The 21,085-nt window shown below is 46.4% G+C and overlaps 1 protein-coding gene across 6 annotated transcripts in view; it reads right to left on the reverse strand.

Moving 5' to 3' along the window:
• The window catches only part of RIPOR2 (RHO family interacting cell polarization regulator 2), a 219,649-nt gene that overhangs the window by 23,837 nt on the left and 174,727 nt on the right, over nucleotides 1-21,085 (reverse strand). For 5 of the 6 annotated variants that reach the window (XM_038584292.1, XM_038584293.1, XM_038584295.1 and 2 more), the window contains exons 9-14: nucleotides 12,717-12,760; nucleotides 11,116-11,241; nucleotides 10,787-10,935; nucleotides 8,961-9,090; nucleotides 4,774-5,451; nucleotides 1,613-1,800 (exon numbers count right to left, since the gene is read on the reverse strand). In XM_038584292.1, coding sequence (XP_038440220.1) covers nucleotides 1,613-1,800; nucleotides 4,774-5,451; nucleotides 8,961-9,090; nucleotides 10,787-10,935; nucleotides 11,116-11,241; nucleotides 12,717-12,760 — 1,315 coding nt within the window. Of the gene's footprint in view, nucleotides 1-1,612; nucleotides 1,801-1,889; nucleotides 3,002-4,773; nucleotides 5,452-8,960; nucleotides 9,091-10,786; nucleotides 10,936-11,115; nucleotides 11,242-12,716; nucleotides 12,761-21,085 lie in introns of those variants that run through there. The other variant, XM_038584297.1, reaches the window with a different exon arrangement.

Below are 21,085 nucleotides of genomic sequence, written 5' to 3' on the forward strand. Positions count from 1 at the left end.
ACACCCGAGTGTAAGGGCGTTGAACGCTTTCCTCCAAATTCACACTTGCCTCCAAGGGGAAAGCACTCTGCTTGTGCCCTGGCAATCAACACATATTTAAAACATCCCCAATTTCCTCTAATAACACTGATGACATAAAGTGGATCAGTTTAGACAATTTAATATCAATGGTCTACAAAGTGTACAAAACCCACAATGCTTTTGTTGTTAAAATGCTTCCAACAGCAACAAGAATGAAAGTTTTGATTCGACTTTGACATATCACATAACAGCTTAAGCTAAGGAGTAGAGGGATTTTTGGTTTAGGAGTACTTCACAAATTCAAGTTAGAAAAATCTCTGCATCGAATGTAGGAGGATGACTTAAATATTCCATTCATTTAATAGATTTTGTTTGCCATGCCCTCTGTTTGCTCAACGGATAAATTCTGTTTCTCACTTTTTCATTTCCTGATTAAGAATGAGCTCTCTAGAAACAAGAAAACCCTCAAAAATGTTACCATAACATCACCCACAGAGCGGTTTGTAAAGATTGGGACAGCTAGAGCTCCTTGTAACTTGAAAACATGCTTGTATAAAATGTCAAAAGTAAAGATGGTAGAAATCCACCCTTTGGGAAAGTATGTGTGTGCTTTTTTTCTCCCCCAATCATTAAAAGGTATGTTCCACTGTGCTTGATTTAATTCAACTAAAGTCACAAAAAGGACCCCAGACTCTAGCTCCAAACACAAGTTTGGCTGTACAAGAAAGCCTGATGGATGGGTGCCTGGGTGGCTCAGTCGGTTAAGTGTCTGCTGTTGGCTCAGGTCATGATCCTAGGGTCCTGGGATCAAGTTCCGCAATTGGCTCCCTACTCCTCCAGGAGTCTGCTTCTCCTTCTGCCTCTGCCTCACTCATGAATAAAGAAATAAAATCTTAAAAAAAAAAAAAAAGCCTGGTGGAGAAGGTGACAACATTTCATCTGTCATCCCTTCCTGCTTGCCTCACCACCCCCTGCCCACCTCAGAGAAGGTGCATTCTCCACCAGGAGCAATCTGTTCCTAGTAATCAGTTGGCCTTCCTCGTCCTAAGGTAAATATGTGCCCCGGGCTTAAACCTGGCTTTGATATGTGCACCGATGAGCCTGATCTACAACTACTTTGCTAAAGGGAGCAAGAGATAAAGGGGTGGAAAAAGCAGAGCATAACAAAATGATGAGATTAGATATAAGACACAGACTGAGGAGAACCAAGTATGAACGGGTTGTCCAGTAAGAGTTCTCAGGAAACAGAGCCTACCTAGTTAATCTGGAATTAATTAAATTGGGGTCAGGCTGTAGACCCCGAGCCCTCCAAGATGCAGGTGTGCACACATAAATGGATACACACGTGCATAATCATGCAAAAATGTCCCCACCATTTATGAGCAGGAAAGCAATTCATTCTTCCTTAAACAGCACAAAAGAGGTGAACACTATTTAAAATCTGTCCTCGACAATGAAAGGGAGCTGAAAGCCAACTGGCCCTTCATGTAGGGAGTGCTCTCTTCCTGGGGATGCGCACAGGTGTACCCCCACCCCGCGAGAACAACAACCACCCTACTGAGGTGTGAGCAGACACCAACTTGACACTTACCTATTTTTCTCAGTCTCAGTGTCTGAAAATACAGAGTCAGCGCCTCCTCCAACATTACAAACCTCATCACCATCCTCCTCCTCCTCCTCGTCAAAATCGGAGGTGTTCAGGAAATCAAAGCTTTCTAAAGCACTTTCAACTGTAAGACTTAAACTGGAAGACCGGCTGTGGCCTCCGGCTGGTTTGCACTGCAAAGGCAGAAGGCATCAGGAAAATATCAACACATCCAGAAGCAGAAACAGAAGCAGCAACAGTTGACTCGAGATGCGACACTTTCTTTTTTTTTTTTAAGCTTTTATTTTGGGTTGTTGTTGGTGTTAAAAAAAGAAAGCATTTAAAATCTTCATATCAAAAAAAGTTACAAGGATGGATAAAATGACACAATATCTGGGATTTGTTCCAAAAATAATCTGGAGGGGAAATAAGCAGGGGGAAGAACAGACAAAATGAGACTGTCCATGAGTGGACATCATGGAAGTTGGGGGATGGGCTCATTGGGAGCCGTTATAGGCTTCTCTCCATTTGTGCTTGAAATTTTTAGGCTGAAAAGTTGAGAAAATATTACAACCCAGGAAGTCCTGGGAGAAGGACCTGCTATCCTCCTCTGTCTAGTACTCAATCCCAAAGAAAATGCAACCAGCAGACAAATCTAAAGTTGTCAAATCAATGCCAAATACCAACCATCTGTAATGCTACATGGCAATGCATTGTCCTGAGACAAGAGCTGGCTACCTAAAGGAACCTGTTCTAAAGGATTAACAAAACCAACTCGGAGAGAGAAAACTCACCTAATTCATACTTCCTACATAAGTAGACTTATGTACACAGCGTACGTAAGTCTTTACATTCACAGCATATATACTTTTCTTTGATCATCGAGGAGAAAAGGAAGGGCTGGGTACAACAAGCAGGGGCCCTGCGTCCTCTACAGCTGCATCTCTGAAGGAACACATTCCATCACTTCCCTGACTGGGCCCTGGAATTATGTGAGCAAACTCAATCTAGGGCCTGGAAAATTCTACATTGCCAAACACAGATAGAAGCATGACACACAGAATAATGCCATTTGCTACAGGCACAGAGATGGAAAGAAGCCCTTCCAAATATTCAAAAGAATGGATGCTGGGGTGGATTGAATGGGACAAGTCCTGCAAATCAGAAGAACTAAATGGTAGGTCCTCCATCCAGTTAGGTGGCACTCCTTGCTGACTTCGAAACACAAGGCAGGCAGCACCTTGCAGAGATCTGTCTCTGATACTCAAGATGGCACAAAAGCACAGGGGAAACCGTCTTTTGGTCTTTTAAATCAGAGTTGTTTCATTCACCCTCAGTGGTGTCCGTCCCAGAGGCAGCATCATTTAGTTTCTGATCCTCAAGAGGCTTAGCATCCTAGGAATGTGAAGGGGGGAAAAAGAGAAAGCTGTGTCCAGCTGATGCTTTAATTCTGGCTGGATCCAAAGCCACTTGCCCCAGATCGAAACTATTTTCAATCTCAGAGAGAGAGAAGGAGCCAGTCCAGATGCAACCCACTTCTAGGGTCTTCTTTCTTAACTAGCTATCTGCTGAACTTGACCTCACAGAGTATGGATGTGTTTAAATGTCAATCATAACAAAGGGATAGACAGTTAAGGATTTTAGAGGCAAGATCATTTTGAAACAACAACAGATTGAAATAATACTCTGGAAGGAAATCTGGGACCACCAGGTTTTTATAAGACTAACAGATGGCTTGCTGAGTGTCTGCTGGTGGATCCAGCTACTACTTATCAGCAATCTAGATGCCTGGAAATGGGAGCTGCTCTCTCCACTCGCTTTCTCTAAGACACCTGCTGCACGTGGGGTCAGTTGTGTCTTGAAATTTAACACCTCTTGCCCATTAAGCAAAGCCAGTCAACTCTGCAGACGAGAGTTTGTTGAGGGAGTAGAGATGTTTTCATGGGAGTATTAGACAAGCAGCCTTCATGAAGGAGTCCTGAACTGGTGCTTTCAGATTCAGAGCACTCCCACCTGCTACTCAGAGGCAGGTGGTACCTACAGCTGAATTAGTCTGTGCTGAGCACTGGAGGACCTGGAGAGTTGGGGCTTTGCTGGCCTCAGCTGCCTTGGGGACAGATATCCCTAGGGGTTAGGTGCGTACCACTGAGAAGGATAAGATAGAAAAGCCTTGGAAATGTCCTTCCAATGCCCCTGAGAAGACCCCATTTTATAAACAGCCATTCAAGGTGGTGAAATAGCCTTCTGCAGGTTGAATCCTAGCTCACTACTAGCACCTTATTTTCAAACCTGCATGACAGGACAGGTCACCAAAGAATTGCTCTTTCATGGAAAAAGACCCAATTTATCTTCTGTATGGCAATATCAGAGTGGCCAAGCCAAGAACACAAGAAGTGATGGCAGTGGAATTCAGGACAAAATTCAGGTTCTGTCTTCTTGTGCAGCCTTTGAAAAAGTTTAATTTGCATGCCCAGTGGCAGCATATACGTTCCAGTGTAGCAATAATAACCTCAGGATTAGGACTTCCCACCTGAGAGGAAATCATCCCTTTTGCTCTCCCCTCCCACCAAGTCTGATCAGGAACAGGGTTGAGGAGGCTAACTCTGGTGGAACTGGGGGTCCCTGGCTTCTAGAATACAGATGATGATGTATGAGTGATTAATCTCAGGTTCCAACTCCCTGGTTGAGACTAGACCAGAGAAGGGAATCTCTGGAGGCAGCACCACAGGTGGGGACAGGAGTGCAGGGGTGCAGGGGTGGGGGTGGGGAGATGGGCCTATGGCTCCCACATCAGGGGTTGCCTAACTCTTGACTTCAGTCAGGAAGGGACTCTATCCAGTAGCATCTCCATGAGATTGTGATCCTCAAAGTACCTCCCTTTCACATTTGGGATTACAAAGACTAACTCTGGGGCTGAAGGAGCCCAGACATTCCTCAGGGCTGCTAATTTAACTCCTGATCATCATAGTTGCATCGATCTGTTGTTAGGGAAATATAGGTGAACATGCACTCCTGGTGTTTAAAAGTCAGGGCCACTCAAATGATGATTGGTTACTGGTTCTGTGTGGAGATGGGGGAAAACAAAAAGATACAACTATTTTAAATAGAATGTTGGCTTTGGATACCTCTCTTCAAACCTAATCTGATTTCCCTAAAACGGTACTTACTTTTAGAATATCATCCAAATGCATGATTTCTTGGTTCAGATCCTGAAACACTTTGTACTGCTCTTTATGTGGCTCTAATGCAAGGAAAAGCCCACTAAATGCATCCTCTAAGCTTCCATCTAGGAAGGATCTACAGCCTTCGGATTCTCCACTGACAGAGCCCTCAAAGAGCTGCCTCTCCGTGGCCACTGGCACCTCCGCCGTGGTGAGCCTCTTGACCAGCTGCTTTGTGATGTTTCCTTCGAAAGTGTCCAGTTCCACAGGCTTGAGCTCAGAGGCCTCATCAGACTCCTGCAGGAGCGCCTCGGCCACATCCTTCTCCAGGAACAGGTGCTTGGTGGCAGCACCGGCAGACGCTCGGCGCGTCTCAGGGTTCCCAGGCCCATCAGTGTCCTCCTCCGGGTGGGGCTGTGACTCTCGGCCTTCTCTGGAGGAGTTCCTGGAAGATGCTGAGCTAGAGTCATCCGTGCCCTCATTCGGGGAGCAGAGGCTGCTGTGGTTCAGCTCTGCAGGGGTGATGGTAATTTCTGGATTTGTGGAGCATGTGTTGGCCAGAGAGCCAGCTGGGTCAGGGGTGAGGGCACAGTCCCCGTTGGGTAGGTCACTGAAGCTGAGACACAGGGGTGTCTTCTCCTCAGCTGCCTTTCCATGTTCAAAGACGTCATCAGGTAGATTAGACTGCGGATAAAAGGCAACTCGTTATTATTTTAAATACAAATGATGTGTTTGGTAAGGGCACCTGGGTGGCTCAGTTGTTGAGCGTCTGCCTTTGGCTCAGGTCATGATCCCGGGGGCCTGGGATTGAGTTCTGCATCAGGCTCCACGCAGGAAGCCTGCTTCTCTCTCTGCCTTTGTCTCTGCCTCTCTCTCTGTGTCTCTCATGAATAAATAAATAAAATCTTAAACAACAACAACAAATGATATGTTTGGTGTGGTTTATTTCCAGACAAGATGCCAAGCCATTAAAAGAAACAACCAGCACTTTCATAATATTAACTTTTTATTTGTTGATTTTGTGTGTGCATATGTGTGTGCGGTTGCATGTGTGGCAAAAGAAAACAAGCCCTTACAAACTATTTCTGGTGCTGCATCTAGGTGAAAGTTCATTATACTATTATTAGGTTTGATATTTTTCAAAAGAAAAGATTGGGGGAGTATGGGAACAGAGCCTGTTTCCTAAAATCCAGGATCTCACAGTATTTGGCAGCCATAGTTCTGAATAACACTACCAATTTTTTTTTTTTTTTGGCATTTATCTTAAAAGACTTTCCAATGTTCATGCTAGTTCACTCAAAAGATGTGATGCTTTGTTCTGCTTCACTTCTCATAAGTTATTTTAAAAGAATCTCTATCCACAAATCCCAAGCCCTTGAAAATGTTCTATTAATTTAGTAACCATGCCACAAATAACCAAAGGCCAGAAATATACTCGCACAGCTTCTGTAAAAATGGAAGAAAAAAGATGAATAAACCTGAACATCTCCCAGGATTGCAGAGCCAGAACTCTCAGGGTGTCTGGAAACACCAAGTTGTCTTTTCAAGCTGACCCAGGCTGGGTCAAGCACACTCTGTGATTCATGAAGCAGAACGCAGAAGGGAGAGAGGTTACAAATATCCAGGTAATCAAGATAATTTATTTGTGCAGGCATTAAAATGATGTCTAGGTCATCTCTTCCTATGCTGTGGTCTAGGTGGTATCTCCGTGCCAAATGTGGCTCCATGGAAAAAGTGTTCTAGTATTTGAGATCAACTCCTTTGAAATGGATAATTTCTCTTCGGTTCCAGATTTGATATTTTAAGTAAATGTAAGTACTGAGCAAATGCCTATTTTAACTATATGGAGGGCAAAGAGGGGCCTTGTGGTAGCAATAGGTTGGGCTACTCCCTGGGCTTCTTCCCAGGGGGTCCCTCAGGCATCTCACAGAAGTCCTGGGTCCTCCAGGTGGTCCTGCCCTATCTCATCTCATCTCCAAACCACACATCCTAAGCAGGCAGTCTGCTTAAGTCAGGGTTCTTATTCAAATTTCAAAGTCCTTGCCAGCCATTTCTCTTGATCCCATGTTCCCAAACCTGACTGGCAGCTATGGGAGTGGCCAACATTGAGTTAGATGAAGCTGGGATGCTCTATTCAAGAATGGGAACTTGAGGTGTGCCATGAGGGGACGAGCCCATCCATGGGCACACGAGAGTACAAGGGGATGTGTCTTTTCTGATTGAGGCATGACATAATGAGGCAGGTCCCCAGCACAGGGATGGTGCTGCCTGGAGACAGGTGGTCCTGGAGCTCCACCCCACAGGATGGGGAGGTAGAGGCGAGGAGGTAGAAGAGCCTTCCAGAAGGAAAGTGTGTGCACAGGAGCAGCTCCTGAAGAGGGTGGTCCAGCTGGAGGGGGGTGGGGAGTTTGGGAGGCTGGAGCAGAGAACAAAGAATGGCCAACGGCAGGTATGGCTGAGGCCAGATGGATACAGCCCTCTGAGGAATCTGCCTGTACCCAAAAGGCTAGAGGAAGCTGCTGAGTTTTTTTCTAATCCTGTTCTCATTTTTTTTTTTTTGTTTATTCATAGAGACAGAGAGAGAGGCAGAGACAAGGCAGAGGGAGAAGCAGGCATCATACAGAGAGCCCGACGTGGGACTCGATCCAGGGTCTCCAGGATCACGCCCTGGGCTGCAGGCGGCGCTAAACCGCTGCACCACCGGGGCTGCCCAATCCTGTTCTCATTTAAATTATGCTATTAAAACCTCTACCAACTCCCTCCACCACTTACCGTATGGGAGCATGAATAGATGCCTTACATCAATAGTTACGAACTGCACCTGATATATATGTTTTTTTGGTCCATGCGTTCATGCACATTTTCCTTCTAGAGTCTTCCTATTTGCCTGTGAAACTCCCCTAGGTTAGCCTGCCTTTCTCACCTGTGTTTTATAATTCAACGAATTAGATGCAATTTTTATTATTATCATTAACCAGAAAACTTTTTAGTCCTTTCCTTTCTCCTTTTTCCCAAAGATTACTTTTATATGTCGGTAAAGAGCAGACTATCCCAAGTATAGGTGTTCAGATGAGTATGTGTGCATTCTCTCATCACATGATGTATGACACGTATGATGGAGGTTACCTGCTGCACTCCTGACTACAAATGAAAGAGCTTCTTTTACTAGGGTAGTACAAACACTACCATAAACTAAGGCTAAGAACCTCTTTGAATCAAAATAGCTCAAGGAATTTCAGCATGAATCCCTCTCCCACTCCCTTGAATGCCAGGTTTTAAGGCCTAAAAGTGTGGGTGAAGTTTATCAGCAATAAACTAGTTCAACTTGGGAACGAGCACCTTTGACTGTGAGTACATCTGCACTTTTAAGAAATGAAAATCTTGTTACCATGGATATCTTGGCCACAGAGGAGAGAAATCACAGCACGAAAGCAGGGATCGTGGACAAGAGGGGGACCAGGCACGTCTGGCAAAGGGGCATGCGTGTGACCACTCTTCCCACCCTGGGGACGGGACCCCTGGAACCGTCACCCCGCGAGCAAGAGGGAGAAGGCAGAGCCATGCCCAAGCAAACGTGCCCCGAGCCCCAGAGGCAAGCACCGCACACCGGGCAGGCCACCCCCACTCACAGAAAACTCTAGCTCGGCCTCGGGTCTCAGCCTGAGCGAGGGCAGGTCACTGAAAGAGCGGCTGCGGTACAGCTTGGCAAGGAAAGTGTCCTGCAGGGCACTCCAGACAGACAGTCGCCCTGGCTTGGCTGCTGGGGGACACAGCCGCCTCTTCAGGTGTCAGAGCAAGGGGAGGGGGGTTAGCGGAAAGCATCGGTTATGTTTTGTTAGCTTTTCGGCAGGCATTTCTGATTAACACAAGGGGGCTGTTATTCGCATGCACTCCTTGGAAAGGCTGACCTCAGAGAATCTTCAGGAAAGTCTGTAGGTTATCAGAGCAGTAAGGGGTGGGGGGAGTAGGGGAGAGGGAAGACAGGAGGCTGGCGGCCTGCGTGCAGACGGCCAAGGGCATCTCAGAACGTGCTTCTCTTAGTGGCTGTTTGGGTTGGGGGTTGGGGGCCCTCTGAGATGAGCGCCGCAGGAGTTGCTGAGAACCTTAACAATGACGTCAAGGGCTTCAGACACTGGGCGCAAGCCCTGCCCGGGGGTTCAATGTTTCTCCTCCAGGAATCCCAGGGAACTTACAAAGAAAGAGTGATCCTTCAAAGTGGGCGTCTCCGGGGTGCCCTGGCTGTACATGGACATCCTCCTCTGGAGGGCTGCCGCCTTGTTCCCGGTGCCCGAGGACGGCGTCACGTCCTCCACGTCAAATGGGCTGCAACACAACAGGTCCCTGTGAGGGCGTGTTTGTCAGAGGCCCCTTCTGAGCCCCGGACCGCAGGCTGAGAAAGCACCTGGTCACGCTGAGGTCAGCTCAGATCAGATCACTGGGAATTGGGCTGGTTCTGGCCAAACTGGTCTGGCAGAGGACAAACCAAGGTAAAAGAGAGTGGAGCAGCAAACGGAGTCCAGACCCACCCAGGGGACCACAGGTTGGCTCTGAGTACAGTTTCTGTCTCTGCCTAGACACCAGGCAAATGTGTTTCTTCATTAATATCAGAGATGCAAACATGTTCATGCTTGCGCAACACAAGACGCTGAAATCTGTGAAATCTCTTTGGGCTTTGCGGGGACAGATACATTAACAGCACAAGGGAGTAACAGATTATTGTTCTAAAGAGAATAAATGTAGACTCCCATTCATTTCAGTTGACAGGCTCTCGCGTGACTAGGAGGAGCACAGTGGGTCTGCCCTGGCACCACTGGTCATCACGCCATCGGGTTCATCCAGCAAGACGGATGATCTTGCATTTGCTATGTCTACGACTACAAATTACCAGGAGGGAAGGGGTGGATAGTGTCTCAATGACAGATGGCAGGGTCTTTGCTGCTTCCACGCCAGCCCTCCACGCTGGAAAGGGGACCCTGACCATCAACGCTCAGCAAGGGTGCATGGCATCAAGCCCCTCGAGGGGCCTGGCATCAAGCTTTGTGGGCAACCAGTGTTTAATAAGCTGCGACCCTTCTCGTGAGGTGACTTCAGAAAACCACCTTGAAGCTCACTGCTCAAAAGGTGTCTCTTGCCCATTGGAAATGTTCTATTTCAGCAGAGTGTGAAGGATATGGAAAGTTTCCCCGAGCAGCATTTGCTATTTGAGCTAAAGGAGGACAGGCGATGGAAACACCATAGTGAGAATCGGGATCTTTCCAAGGGCAAGATATCTCCTCCTGGACAGTGATTTTCTTTCCAAATTACCTTAAGAACTATATTTCTTTATGTATATTTAAAGGTTGACAGGGAGGGAAGGCAGCTGGATAAAATATTTTAAAATAGGAAGTGGAGGGGCACCTGGGTGGCTCAGTGATTGGGCATCTGCCTTTGGCTCAGGCTGTGCTCCTGGGGTCCTGGGATCGAGTCCCACACTGGACTCCCTGCATGGAGCTTGTTTCTCCCTCTTTTTTTTTTTTAAATATTTTATTTATTTATTCATAGAAACAGAGAGAGAGGCAGAGACACAGGCAGAGGGAGAAGCAGGCATCATACAGAGAGCCCGACGAGGGACTTGATCCAGGGTCTCCAGGATCACACCCTGGGCTGCAGGCGGCGCTAAACCGCTGCACCACTGGGGCTGCCCTCTCCCTCTGTCTCTCTCTGCCTCTCTCTCTCTCTCATGAATAAATAAATAAAATGTTAAAAAAATAAATAAAATAGGAAGCGGAAGAGGAGAACAATGATAAGATAGAGGCTTCATCAATTTATGGAGATGATGGTCCATGAACATCACTCGGTGAGCCCATGGACAGATCCCTGGGCCCTGTGAGGTTCCCACCCAGGACTCGATGGGACGCTCTGAGAGTCTCCTTCTGTGACCAGCTCCCTGGGGACGCTGATGGTCTAAGCGCCACCCCCAGAACAGCACCAGGCTGCACCATGTGTCTCTAACATGACAAAACTGAGAAGGACCACTTACTACCAGGTGATCTCCAGGCTCAGCTTGATGGTGCCAAGGTCATTGATGTCGACTGCCATCACCTGAGGTCGGGCGGCGAACAGCTCTTTGGTCTCACAGGTCACGCTGCCAACCAGGAGGTGAGTTGCCAGCCCTTTGAGTTCTGTGACCTGGTGAAAGAGGGGGAGGGAAGGCCTTATGGGGAGCTGCACCAGAGTGATGCTCTTTGCCACGGGCTCGGGGTGCAGGGTGATCTGCAAGGCAGGGGTGGGAGTGGCAGGCGAGAGTCACACACAAAGGTCCCCACCAGGGGGCCAGCCAGGCTAGGAATGGCAGTGACAATACTGAACCTTGATGGAGATGAATCCGACGATCAGGGGCAGGAACACCACCTCTTCCCCATCCCAGCTCTGCTTGCCGTTGGCTTCTATCTTGCCTTTTAGTTTCCACCTTTGTCGGCCGTACTTCATGAAGATCTGGGGAGAAGACACCAAACCTCAGTCTCTAGGGCCCTCCCCTGCCTTCCTCACCCAAACACCAAGATAAAAAGGCAGGGAAGCAAAGCAGGTGCCTGTCCTCCCCTTCTGCATCATCCTCAACCCATCCTTTTGATGGATTCTTCCAAATTGCCTGGGGTCCAGGGGGTGGAGCAGATGGGGAGTGCGAAAGAGGCTTTCAAAGGGGAGTGGGGTCTGCTCCCCTCAAAGAGGGCATGGAGGGTCTGCTGTGGTAGAAGATCATCACATCGCATCCTCCATATCACCACGGTCATGGTGACCAGTTCCTTCCCCTGTGAGTCTCATTGGACTCCCCAGTCTTTTACAGGGAGGAGAACTCGGGCTCCTGGGAGGCTCCGTGGGTTAAGCATCTGCCCTCAGCTCAGGTCATGATCTCAGGGTCCTGGGATCGAGTCTGCTTAGGGCTCCCTGCTCAGCGAGGAGTCTGTGTCTCCCTCTCCTCCATGCTTGTGCTCTCTCTCGCTCTTTCTCTCCGTCTCTCTCTCATGCTTGATCACTCTCTCAAATAAATTTTAAAAATCTTAAAAAAAGAAACCCATAAAACAAATGCAGGGAGGAGAAACCACCAGCTAAAATCCACTTTTGCCAGAAGCAAAACCACCAGCTAAAACCACCAGCTAAAATCCACTTTTGCCAGAAGCAAAAAAGTAAGTTCCCCTCCTCCTGGATGAGGAAGACAGAACTGGGCGGATTCTGAAATCTGACATATTCCCAGGAGAGGGTCTCCCACTCTCTCTTTGCTCAGACAGAAAGATACTCCTTCCCCTGCCCTCCCCAAGAAGAATGATCACAGAGGGTTTTAGAGGAGACATTTGGATGAAATAATTAGGGAAGTTCCCTCTGAAGTGGGAAAAGATAAAAGGCTTTTTACTTCATGGAGTGTATCTTTCTAAAGAAAGGTCTAGAGTCTAGTATTCTTCAATCCATGATATTTACGATCATGATTCTAGATTGGCTCTTGCTTCAGGAGAAAAGACCACTATCAGGACAACATTAGGACACTAGGGAAAATCTGAATATAGATCGTATAACAAGTAATGGTAGCTAAAGGGCCAATGTTAAGTTAGCTATGTTGAGAACTGCACAATGCTAATAGAAGAGCACGTCCTTCCATTTTTAGGAAAATAATTGAGGGGCGAGAGGTCCTGATGTCTGCCCATTAGTCTAAAATGGGTTCAGCAAAATGACAACAATTATAGCAGTAATAATAAAGCAAATGTGGCATAATGTTAAAAATTCCTAAAATTGGTGTCTGGATGAAGAGTATGTGGGCGTCTTCTCAAACTTTCTCATTGGCTTATTTTTTTTTTTTTTCAAAATAAACAAATGTAAAAGAAAAAAAAAAGGCAATTTGAAATTCTGATAAAACAATGGCAACTGACGCCTGCCCCTCAAACCCTCAATCCCAACACACAGACCGACACGATACTTACTTCATACTGATCTCCAGGACAGAGGCGAGCAAATCCAGCCAGACCTGCAGGCAAGCAGCAGGGGCATGAGGGGCAGAATAGGTAGGTCTCCACTCTTCGCACACCCACCCTGGCACATTTACCAACCCGAAACGTCAGACCTTTGTGAAAGCTCTGCAGTAGTTTTAGAGGGCCGCCGGGGGGGGGGGGGGGGGGGGGGGGGGGCACAGCTTTTGCTGGGAATCCCATCTGTCGAGGCAGGAGTAAACATTCCTGGCTGGGCTAATCACAGGTGCTTTCTGGGGCCGAGACAGCTGCTGGGCAGGGGCTAGAGCTCTCTGTGCCTTTGGCCCGTGGGAAGTCCACCCAGACTCCAGGATCAGAGAATTAGGGCCAGAAAGATATATTCATTTATTTACTCAAAATATTCCCATGAAAACAAACTGCTCTCTTGTTTTTCTTTCTGTCCCAAGATTTGTGATTTTTTTAAGTGCCGCTCATTTGGGTAAAGAATCCATGTTCATGTTCTACTTTGTCTCTGATTCACCCACTCCTGTGTTTTCCTTCTCCTATTTACGGGGCATAATGATACCACCATCTACTGTTTTTTGAGACCACTTAAAATGGATTATCATCTACACAAAGCCAGTGATGAAGAAAACAAAACCGTGGGATGCCTGGGTGGCTCAGCAGTTGGGCGCCTGCCTTCGGCTCAGGGCGTGATCCTGGAGTCCCGGGATCGAGTCCCACATCGGGCTCCCTGCGTGGAGCCTGCTTCTGCTTCTGCCTGTGTCTCTGCCTCTCTCTGTGTGTCTCTCATGAATAAATAAATAAAGTCTTTAAAAAAAAAAAAAGAAAACAAAACCAACCAAACCAAACAACAACAGCCCACAGTCCCCAAATGGAGATGGGGCCCCCTTTTGATCACGCCATCGGCACATCATTCCTAGCTGAGTCTGCTCAGTCTGAGATCCAGCCCCATATTTTGTGTAGCCCCAAGAATAAGTCATGTCACACCACTGCTGTGGGCCATCCCAGGGACCCTAGGTTTAATCAGTCCTTTTCTTTCTTTCTGTAGATATTTATGGAGACTCATTTGTGTGGGAGGATCTATGCACTGGGGTAACAATCTGGAAATTAAGAGAGACTTCACTGATACCCAGAAAACAGAACAAAATGCAGTTAATGTCCACAGAGACAAAACGGACAAGGACTAGAGGCAGTACGGGAAGTTAAGGCTGAAGCTGATTTCTGTTTTATCTTCTAGTGAGCCGCCTCAAGATATTAGCTGCAGTGTTTTCACCTTTAGAAGGGAGTTAACAGTGTCCTCCTCACAGAACTGTTTGTAAAGACAATTGATTGCATTAGGTCCATAGTACGTGCTTAATATGTAATAATTATATATTCGGCAGTGGGATAATACTGTTGATTCGGCATGCACCATATACAGCTAATTTAAAAGACTTATCTGTATGAAACAACTGCAAATTGGTACACATTGGAGAGGAGAACAGTAATGAAGAGACAGTAAAAGGAGGTTCTTTCCTATATTTTGAATTTTTGTAAGACTGTATTACTTATATAATCAAACAAGAAATTCTGTCCCATTTAATGTAGGATAGTTTCATGGAGGAAGGGAGCATTTGAACAACAGAGTGTCATATCACCCCAGGCAAATGAAGGCATGGGAGAGAGGGCGCTTCTGGGCGGAGGGAGTGGCCTGTATTCACTCAGCAATATTTTCAGAATACCTACTGTGTGTCAAGCATGAATAAAGTTGTGGGGAGGAAGGTACACACGTCATACATGCACAATAAACCTAATGGAATAAACTCATCAACAGAGGCTTATCAGTAATCTTGGCTTTGTTTCTCTGCCAATCACAAAACAAAGCTCTTTGCCCTAATAGGGAGCCACAGACAATATTTTAATCAAGGAATGAAACACATTTAATAAAAATGGGCAAAAAAATCTTTAGGACTTTCTCATTTTCTAATGAAAAGAACCAATACAATTTTAGGATAAAGAATTCCACTTAAGGATTCAGTACAAATGTTTATATAAAATGGAATATTACTCAGCCTTAAAAAGGATGAGATCTTGCCATTTGTGAGAACATGGAAGAAGCTAGAGAGTATGATGCTATGTGAAGTAAGTCAGGCTGAGAAAGACAAATACTATGATTCCATTTATATGTGGAATCTAAAAACAAAACAAATGAATAAACAAAAAGCAGAAGCAGAACCATACATACATAGGACAAACTAATGGATGCCAGAGGGGAGGGGGATGGGCAAGATGGGTGCAGGGGAGTGGGAGATACAGACTTTCAGTTATGGAATAAATAAGTGATGGGGGTAGAAAGTACAGCATTGGGAATATAGTCGATGATCCTGTCATAGCGTTATATGAGGACAGATGGGAGCTACAGTCATGCTGAGCAGAGCATGACATATAACTTTGTCCAATCATTCTGTTGTACACTTGAAACTAATGTAACACCATGTGCCAACCACACTTCAATTAAAAAAAAAAAGAATTCGGTACAGATGTTTATTTTTTTATTTATTTTTTTTACCTTTTTTAAAAAAAATTTATTTATTTATTTATGATAGTCACAGAGAGAGAGAGAGAGGCAGAGACACAGGCAGAGGGAGAAGCAGGCTCCATGCACCGGGAGCCCGATGTGGGATTCGATCCCGGGTCTCCAGGATCGCACCCTGGGCCAAAGGCAGGCGCCAAACCGCTGCGCCACCCAGGGATCCCGGTACAGATGTTTAGATGTCTTTAATAAGATAATGTTTATAAACTAATCTTAAGTAAAAAAGCAAAAAGACAAAATTCAAGTGTGACCTCCGCTATATAAAAATGTATCCAGGGGCGCCTGGGTGGCTCAGTGGCTGAGTGCCTGTCTTTGGTTCAGGTCATGATCCTGGGGTCCTGGGATCCAGTCCTGCATTGGGCTCCCACAGAGAGCCTGCCTGCCTATGTTTCCACCTCTCTGTGTCTCTCATGAATAAATAAATAAAATCTTTAAAAAAATGTATCCATAGGAAAAAATTCTAGAAAAACATACCAAAGGTAGATAAAATAATTATCTCTGATAATCTGGGACTATGAAGAAAGTGAAATGTTTGGACGTTAAATAGTAATTTTTATTGGATTTTTTCAAATATCATGTGTTTATTTGAAAAGAAAAAATATATGAAAAAGGTCACAGGTATCAGTGGGCAGGCAGTGTATATGCAGAAAAAAGGCTACTTGGGTATTTGAGACATATTTTATAAAGTTTAGCACCGGTGGAGAGATTATATTGTGCCTTTAAAATTTCTGGTATCTTTGCCCGTATTTAAAAAAAAAAAGAGAAGGTATCATTTAAAAATCTAAAACGGATTCGAGAAGAATAACCCCTCACTTTTGATAGAGGCGGCTGGAGAGGAAATAACTTTGCACAGCTGGTACAACAGCAGCCCTGAGACTCCTAGATCCCTTCACACGCAGGATGTCCATTTGGGCAGCAGAGTCCTGGGTGGCTCAGTTTTCTCAAGCTGCCATTCACGATCCTTGAAGTCTAAGTTCTTTTCATATCATTTTATTTATTATTTTAAAAAAGATTTTTATTTACTTATTCATGAGAGACACAGAGAGAGGCAGAGACACAGGCAGAGGGAGAAGCAGGCTCCCTGCCGGGATCCCCATGCAGGACTCGATCCCAGGACCAGGATCACGACCTGAACCGAGTGCTCAACCACTGAGGCACCCAGGTGTCCCTTGAAACATGTTTTTATATTAGTTTAAACATGATTTAACCCGTGTAAAGATGACGAGGATGGTATCACAATCACACAATTTATTCTGCCTTTTGTGACTGACTAGCCAGGGTTAAGAAGATACACGGGGTCCGGGGAGGCTTTAAAAAGCACCGACCACTACCTGCCAGTAGATGGCAGCAACTCACCAGCTCCCTCTGCCCCCCTACGGGAGAGCCAGGCCACCTGGGACTCTTCTAACTAGAACACAACAAGGCACTTTAAAAGATTTCCTGAAATAAGAGTAGAATTTAAAAAGTCAGAAAAAAAATAAAAAAATAAAAAGTCAGTTTACCCTAATCATTTTCTGGAAGATTTAGTCTTTTTTTTTTTTAATATGTCATTAAAAAAAAAGCACAACTCACTGGTTTTTAGAAGTCAGAATGGTCAGACATGCCAATTCTAAGAAAATCCAAAGTGCACTTTAAAACTTCTGCAAAGGGCACCTGAGTGGCTCAGTGGTTGAGCATCTGCCTGTGGCTCAGGTTGTGATCCTGGGGTCCTGGGATCCAGTCCCGCATCAGGCTCCTGTGGGGAGCCTGCTTCTCCCTCTGCCCATGTCTGTGCCCCTCTCTGTGTTTCTCATGAATAAATAAATATAATCTTAAAAAAATAAAACCTCTGCAAAGGGGCACCGAGCAGCTTAGTTGGTTGGGCACCCAACTCTTCATCATGATCTCAGGGTCATGAGATCCACCCCTTGTGGGGCTCTGGACTCAGTAGAGAGTCTGCTTCAGGATTCTCTCTGCCCCTCCCCCTACTCATACTCAAGTGCTCTCCCTAAAATAAATGTAAATCTTTAAAAAAGTAAAATAAAATAAAACCTCTGCAAATTAGTTTAGGTTTCATCCATTGCCAGATTACCTCTGCAATTACAACAGAAGCCTGGTTAAAAAACAAAAAAATCCCCTAAGCAACTGACCTGGAATCAGTGCTGGATAAAGACATATAAAGGGGAAAATCTTTTGAAGGTTTTTTCCCCTCTCAAAATTACCAAAAATTTCATATCTGAACTTATCCAACTGGGAGAAAGGTACTTGGTACTGAGGTTTTTGAGTTTATAAGCCCATGTTATTAAAGTGAAATGTCTCGAAATTGCTTATAGCGGGCCTGATTACAACCATAGTGGAGTCAACTGGCACCAGCCAGGCAGAGGCAGTCCTGGTGCTGTGTTTCCTAAAGTTCTAGCTGCTGGTCTAAGCCCATCACTGTACTGGTTGCAGAACTGAAACCAGCAGTGGGGCAATTAGAGTTACAGCTTGATGTCTTTTAAACCTGGCCAGAGGCCTGCTGGGATTTTCACAGCTGGGGAAAGCTTCATGTTTTCTCAGAAGTTTTGCGATTGCTGTTGCACTGTCTAGAAAGCTTTCATCCTGGCCACTCTACAGACCATCGGGAGGTTAGCAACCAGGAATGGTCAGGGCAGGGGGCTTTTATTTCTGTGGTGCATCTTCCTGTACCTTTTGGCTGTTTTACTGTAAACACCTATTACTGATCAAATGCCCTTGTCTGGAAGTCCCAGACGCCACAGCATGTAGCCACCCACCCTTTCCTTTCTTGGCTCAGAGACTTCTCTGCCAGAAGAATGCTCCCCAGTTTTTGCTACTTCTATGATGATCTTCCTTTCCAAAGATAAAAAATATCACACCTGTTGACAGCATATACACACAGAAAAGGATGGCTGGGTATTCGTGACAATTTTAATGGTGTTTAGCACTGGGTAGAACAATTATGAAGCTAAGGAAGTCACACTTTCTATTCCAAGGAAAAGAGCCAAGCAGCTGAAGGGCCGGGAGCGCTGTTACAGGCCTTCCTGATTTATTGACCAGGCATAAATAATGCAGATTTACTAGCTCCCAGGTAGCTCTTCCCTCTGCCAAGGCCTGGCCTGCCCTGCAAGCTGGAGAGGCAGGCAAGGGTTGAAGATCCACCCCACCCGGAACCTCACTGGAATGAAGCAGTAGCTAGGAGAAGAAATAGTTTTCCTTCAGAAATCACATCTTTTCACGTAGGTCCTGGTTAACACAGTGCTCCCCCTGTAGCCTGACATTCAAGGCAGATTTTTCAACATGCTTTTCCCTCTTTGGTGAATGCTATTCCCCTGCTGTTCATCCACCCAGAGCAGTCCCTCTGGTTCTAATTCAAAGGTTACCCTGGGAAGCCTTCCTGCTTCCTTCCTGCTTCCCTCCCCCGAGACAGGTGAGTGGCACTCCCCTTCCTGCTCTTACCCTGGGGCAGGGGGCTTTGGAGACAATCTGGCCACCCCATTGGTCATTTGTTCCATTGAATTAGAGCATATTGGCTCAGTGTCCACTTTTCTCCAGGGGACTCTGGGAGTCAAGGCCAGGGGCCGTTCAGCAGGATACAGCCTAGTGCTTGGCACTGTAACCCATCAGTTGTTTTTATCACCAATGCATCTGCACCCCCAGGGGCCACACACACACACACACACACACACACACACACACACGCCCAAAAGGGTTGTTTATTCTGTGTTGGGTGGGGTAAAACGGGAAGTGTGGAGGGTGTGGCAGGAGGAAGTTGGGTTACCAGGTCTGAGAAAATTATGAAATATCCTCAGCTTATGTCACTGTTGTTTGCTGGGGGTGCTTATGTTTTATCAGAAGGAATAACAGATAAGAAAATAGCTGATTGCAAAGATGTGAAATTTCTTGGCAGTGTGAGATGTCTTCCCTTCCTCAGGAGAGGAAGACTTCCAAGGCAGTGTTCCCTTTGAAAGGCTTCATAGTTGTCATTTCTGGGTTTTCATGTTAGATTAGGGAAGTGAAAAGGGAGAATAATCTATAATGAAAAGAGAGAGTAAGTTTCAGGCCTCGAGTCCCACTAGCGGAAACCGAGAGCCCAGACACAAGCTATGGAAGTGGACCAGGTGGGAGAGAGAGAACAGGGAGAGGCAAAGATGAAAAGCTCGGTGAATGGGAGGCCCTGTCAGCACACCAGGATGACCTTGTAGGACTTGGTGCTATTATGTAGCTGGTGCCCAGATCCCTCTGTAGATGGGGGTGGGGGGTGGGCACCAGCATCATCCTCTCATTTGCCACCATGCCTGAAGCTCCTCACCCACGAGGCCTGTGTTCTGGGTCAGAGAAGACCCTCCCACAGAGGAGGAGGCCGTGCTTTGAGCAACAGCTTCTAGTATGGGCTCTGCTCTGTTAGAACTCCCCTACTTGGGGCACCTGGGTGGCACTGCCTTTGGCTCAGGGTGTGATCCTGGGGTCCTGGGATTGGCCAGCATTGGGCTCCCCATAGGGACCCTGCCTCTCCCTCTGCCTAAGTCTCTGCCTCTCTCTGTGTCTCTCTCGTGAATAAATAAATAAAATCTTAAAAAAAAAAAAAAAAAAAAGAACTCTCCTCCTCGTAGGAGACTGGGCATGGGGATGGACTCGGAGCAGGAGCCCTGGAATTCAGACTCAAGCTGGACTCTAACTCACTATGTGACTTCTGAGACAAGTCACTGAACACCCTTTCCCACTAATAAAAAGGGGGAAATCATCACCCTGCCCAAAACGGATGCATTAGGTAACAGTGAGCATCTGAAATCGGGGCAACCTGGCACTCTGCATGTTAACAGTAGGATGCGTGTGACCCGAGGCTCTTGAACTGAGAGACCGGCCCAGTCCGGATGGATGGTGCCAAGGTCGGGGGAACACTGATTCGGGCAGCTGTTTTCTAGAATCAGGCTGCTGCTGAAATCATCCTGAGAGTCTTAAAAAAAAATCTTCTGGGGTCCACTCTGCCTTTCTGGGTCTGGGGCAGGGCCCAAGCAGTTCTGGAGCCTCTGACTCAGGTGAGGACCCAACACGAAGACAATAACGAGAAATGGACGGAGCGTGGATGCCCCAGCTTAGTGGGGCAGCAAGTGTTGAGATTCAACACTGAGTAACAGAGTTACACTCAGGTCTGCCCAAGAGAAGGAAGCAGTGCTGGGGAAGGTGAAGGTCGAGGCCGACGTTATTCCAGGAATAATCCATTCAGAGTGGCCCTCTCGTTCTCACGGGGCACCTAGTGCCCAACAGAGACCTTGCCCTGCAGACCAAGATGACTCACTCCAAAACGAAGCTCTCCTGTTGAGCACTTAAAAAAGAACAACAGTGCCCCTTCTTTACTCCCTTAATTGAAAAGAGTCAGAGGAGAGGGTGGAAAGGGTGATTAAGTCTCCATTAGCAACAACCCAGGGGTCGAGCGGCTGCAGAACTGTGACAATCTCTTGTCTGCGTCAGTTAATCAGCCCAAACTCAAGACAAGCGGACCTGCCTCTGAGGAGCTGAGAGCTCTGCCGGCAGCACCTGGGGGACACTCCCGTTTCCTACAGCTGGCATGCCTCCTTTGTTCTGAAGGTGCCACCGTACAGAGAGAAACCAATCATGCTTCTAGGCTGGAACCTTCCAGAGCAAACCCCAGAAATGCACTAGGGAAAAGGAGGAAAATGCACAGTCCTCTGTGGGTTTTCCATTTACAAATAAATAAAATCAAGGAGCGGGTGGGTAGTTGGTGGAAAACATGAGCACAAAGGAACAGCTGAAATGACACCACAAAGAAGCCAAGAGACAAATTGAGAAT

This window comes from Canis lupus, chromosome 35, assembly GCF_011100685.1.
Source record: "Canis lupus familiaris isolate Mischka breed German Shepherd chromosome 35, alternate assembly UU_Cfam_GSD_1.0, whole genome shotgun sequence".
NCBI classification, from domain to species: Eukaryota; Metazoa; Chordata; class Mammalia; order Carnivora; family Canidae; genus Canis; species Canis lupus.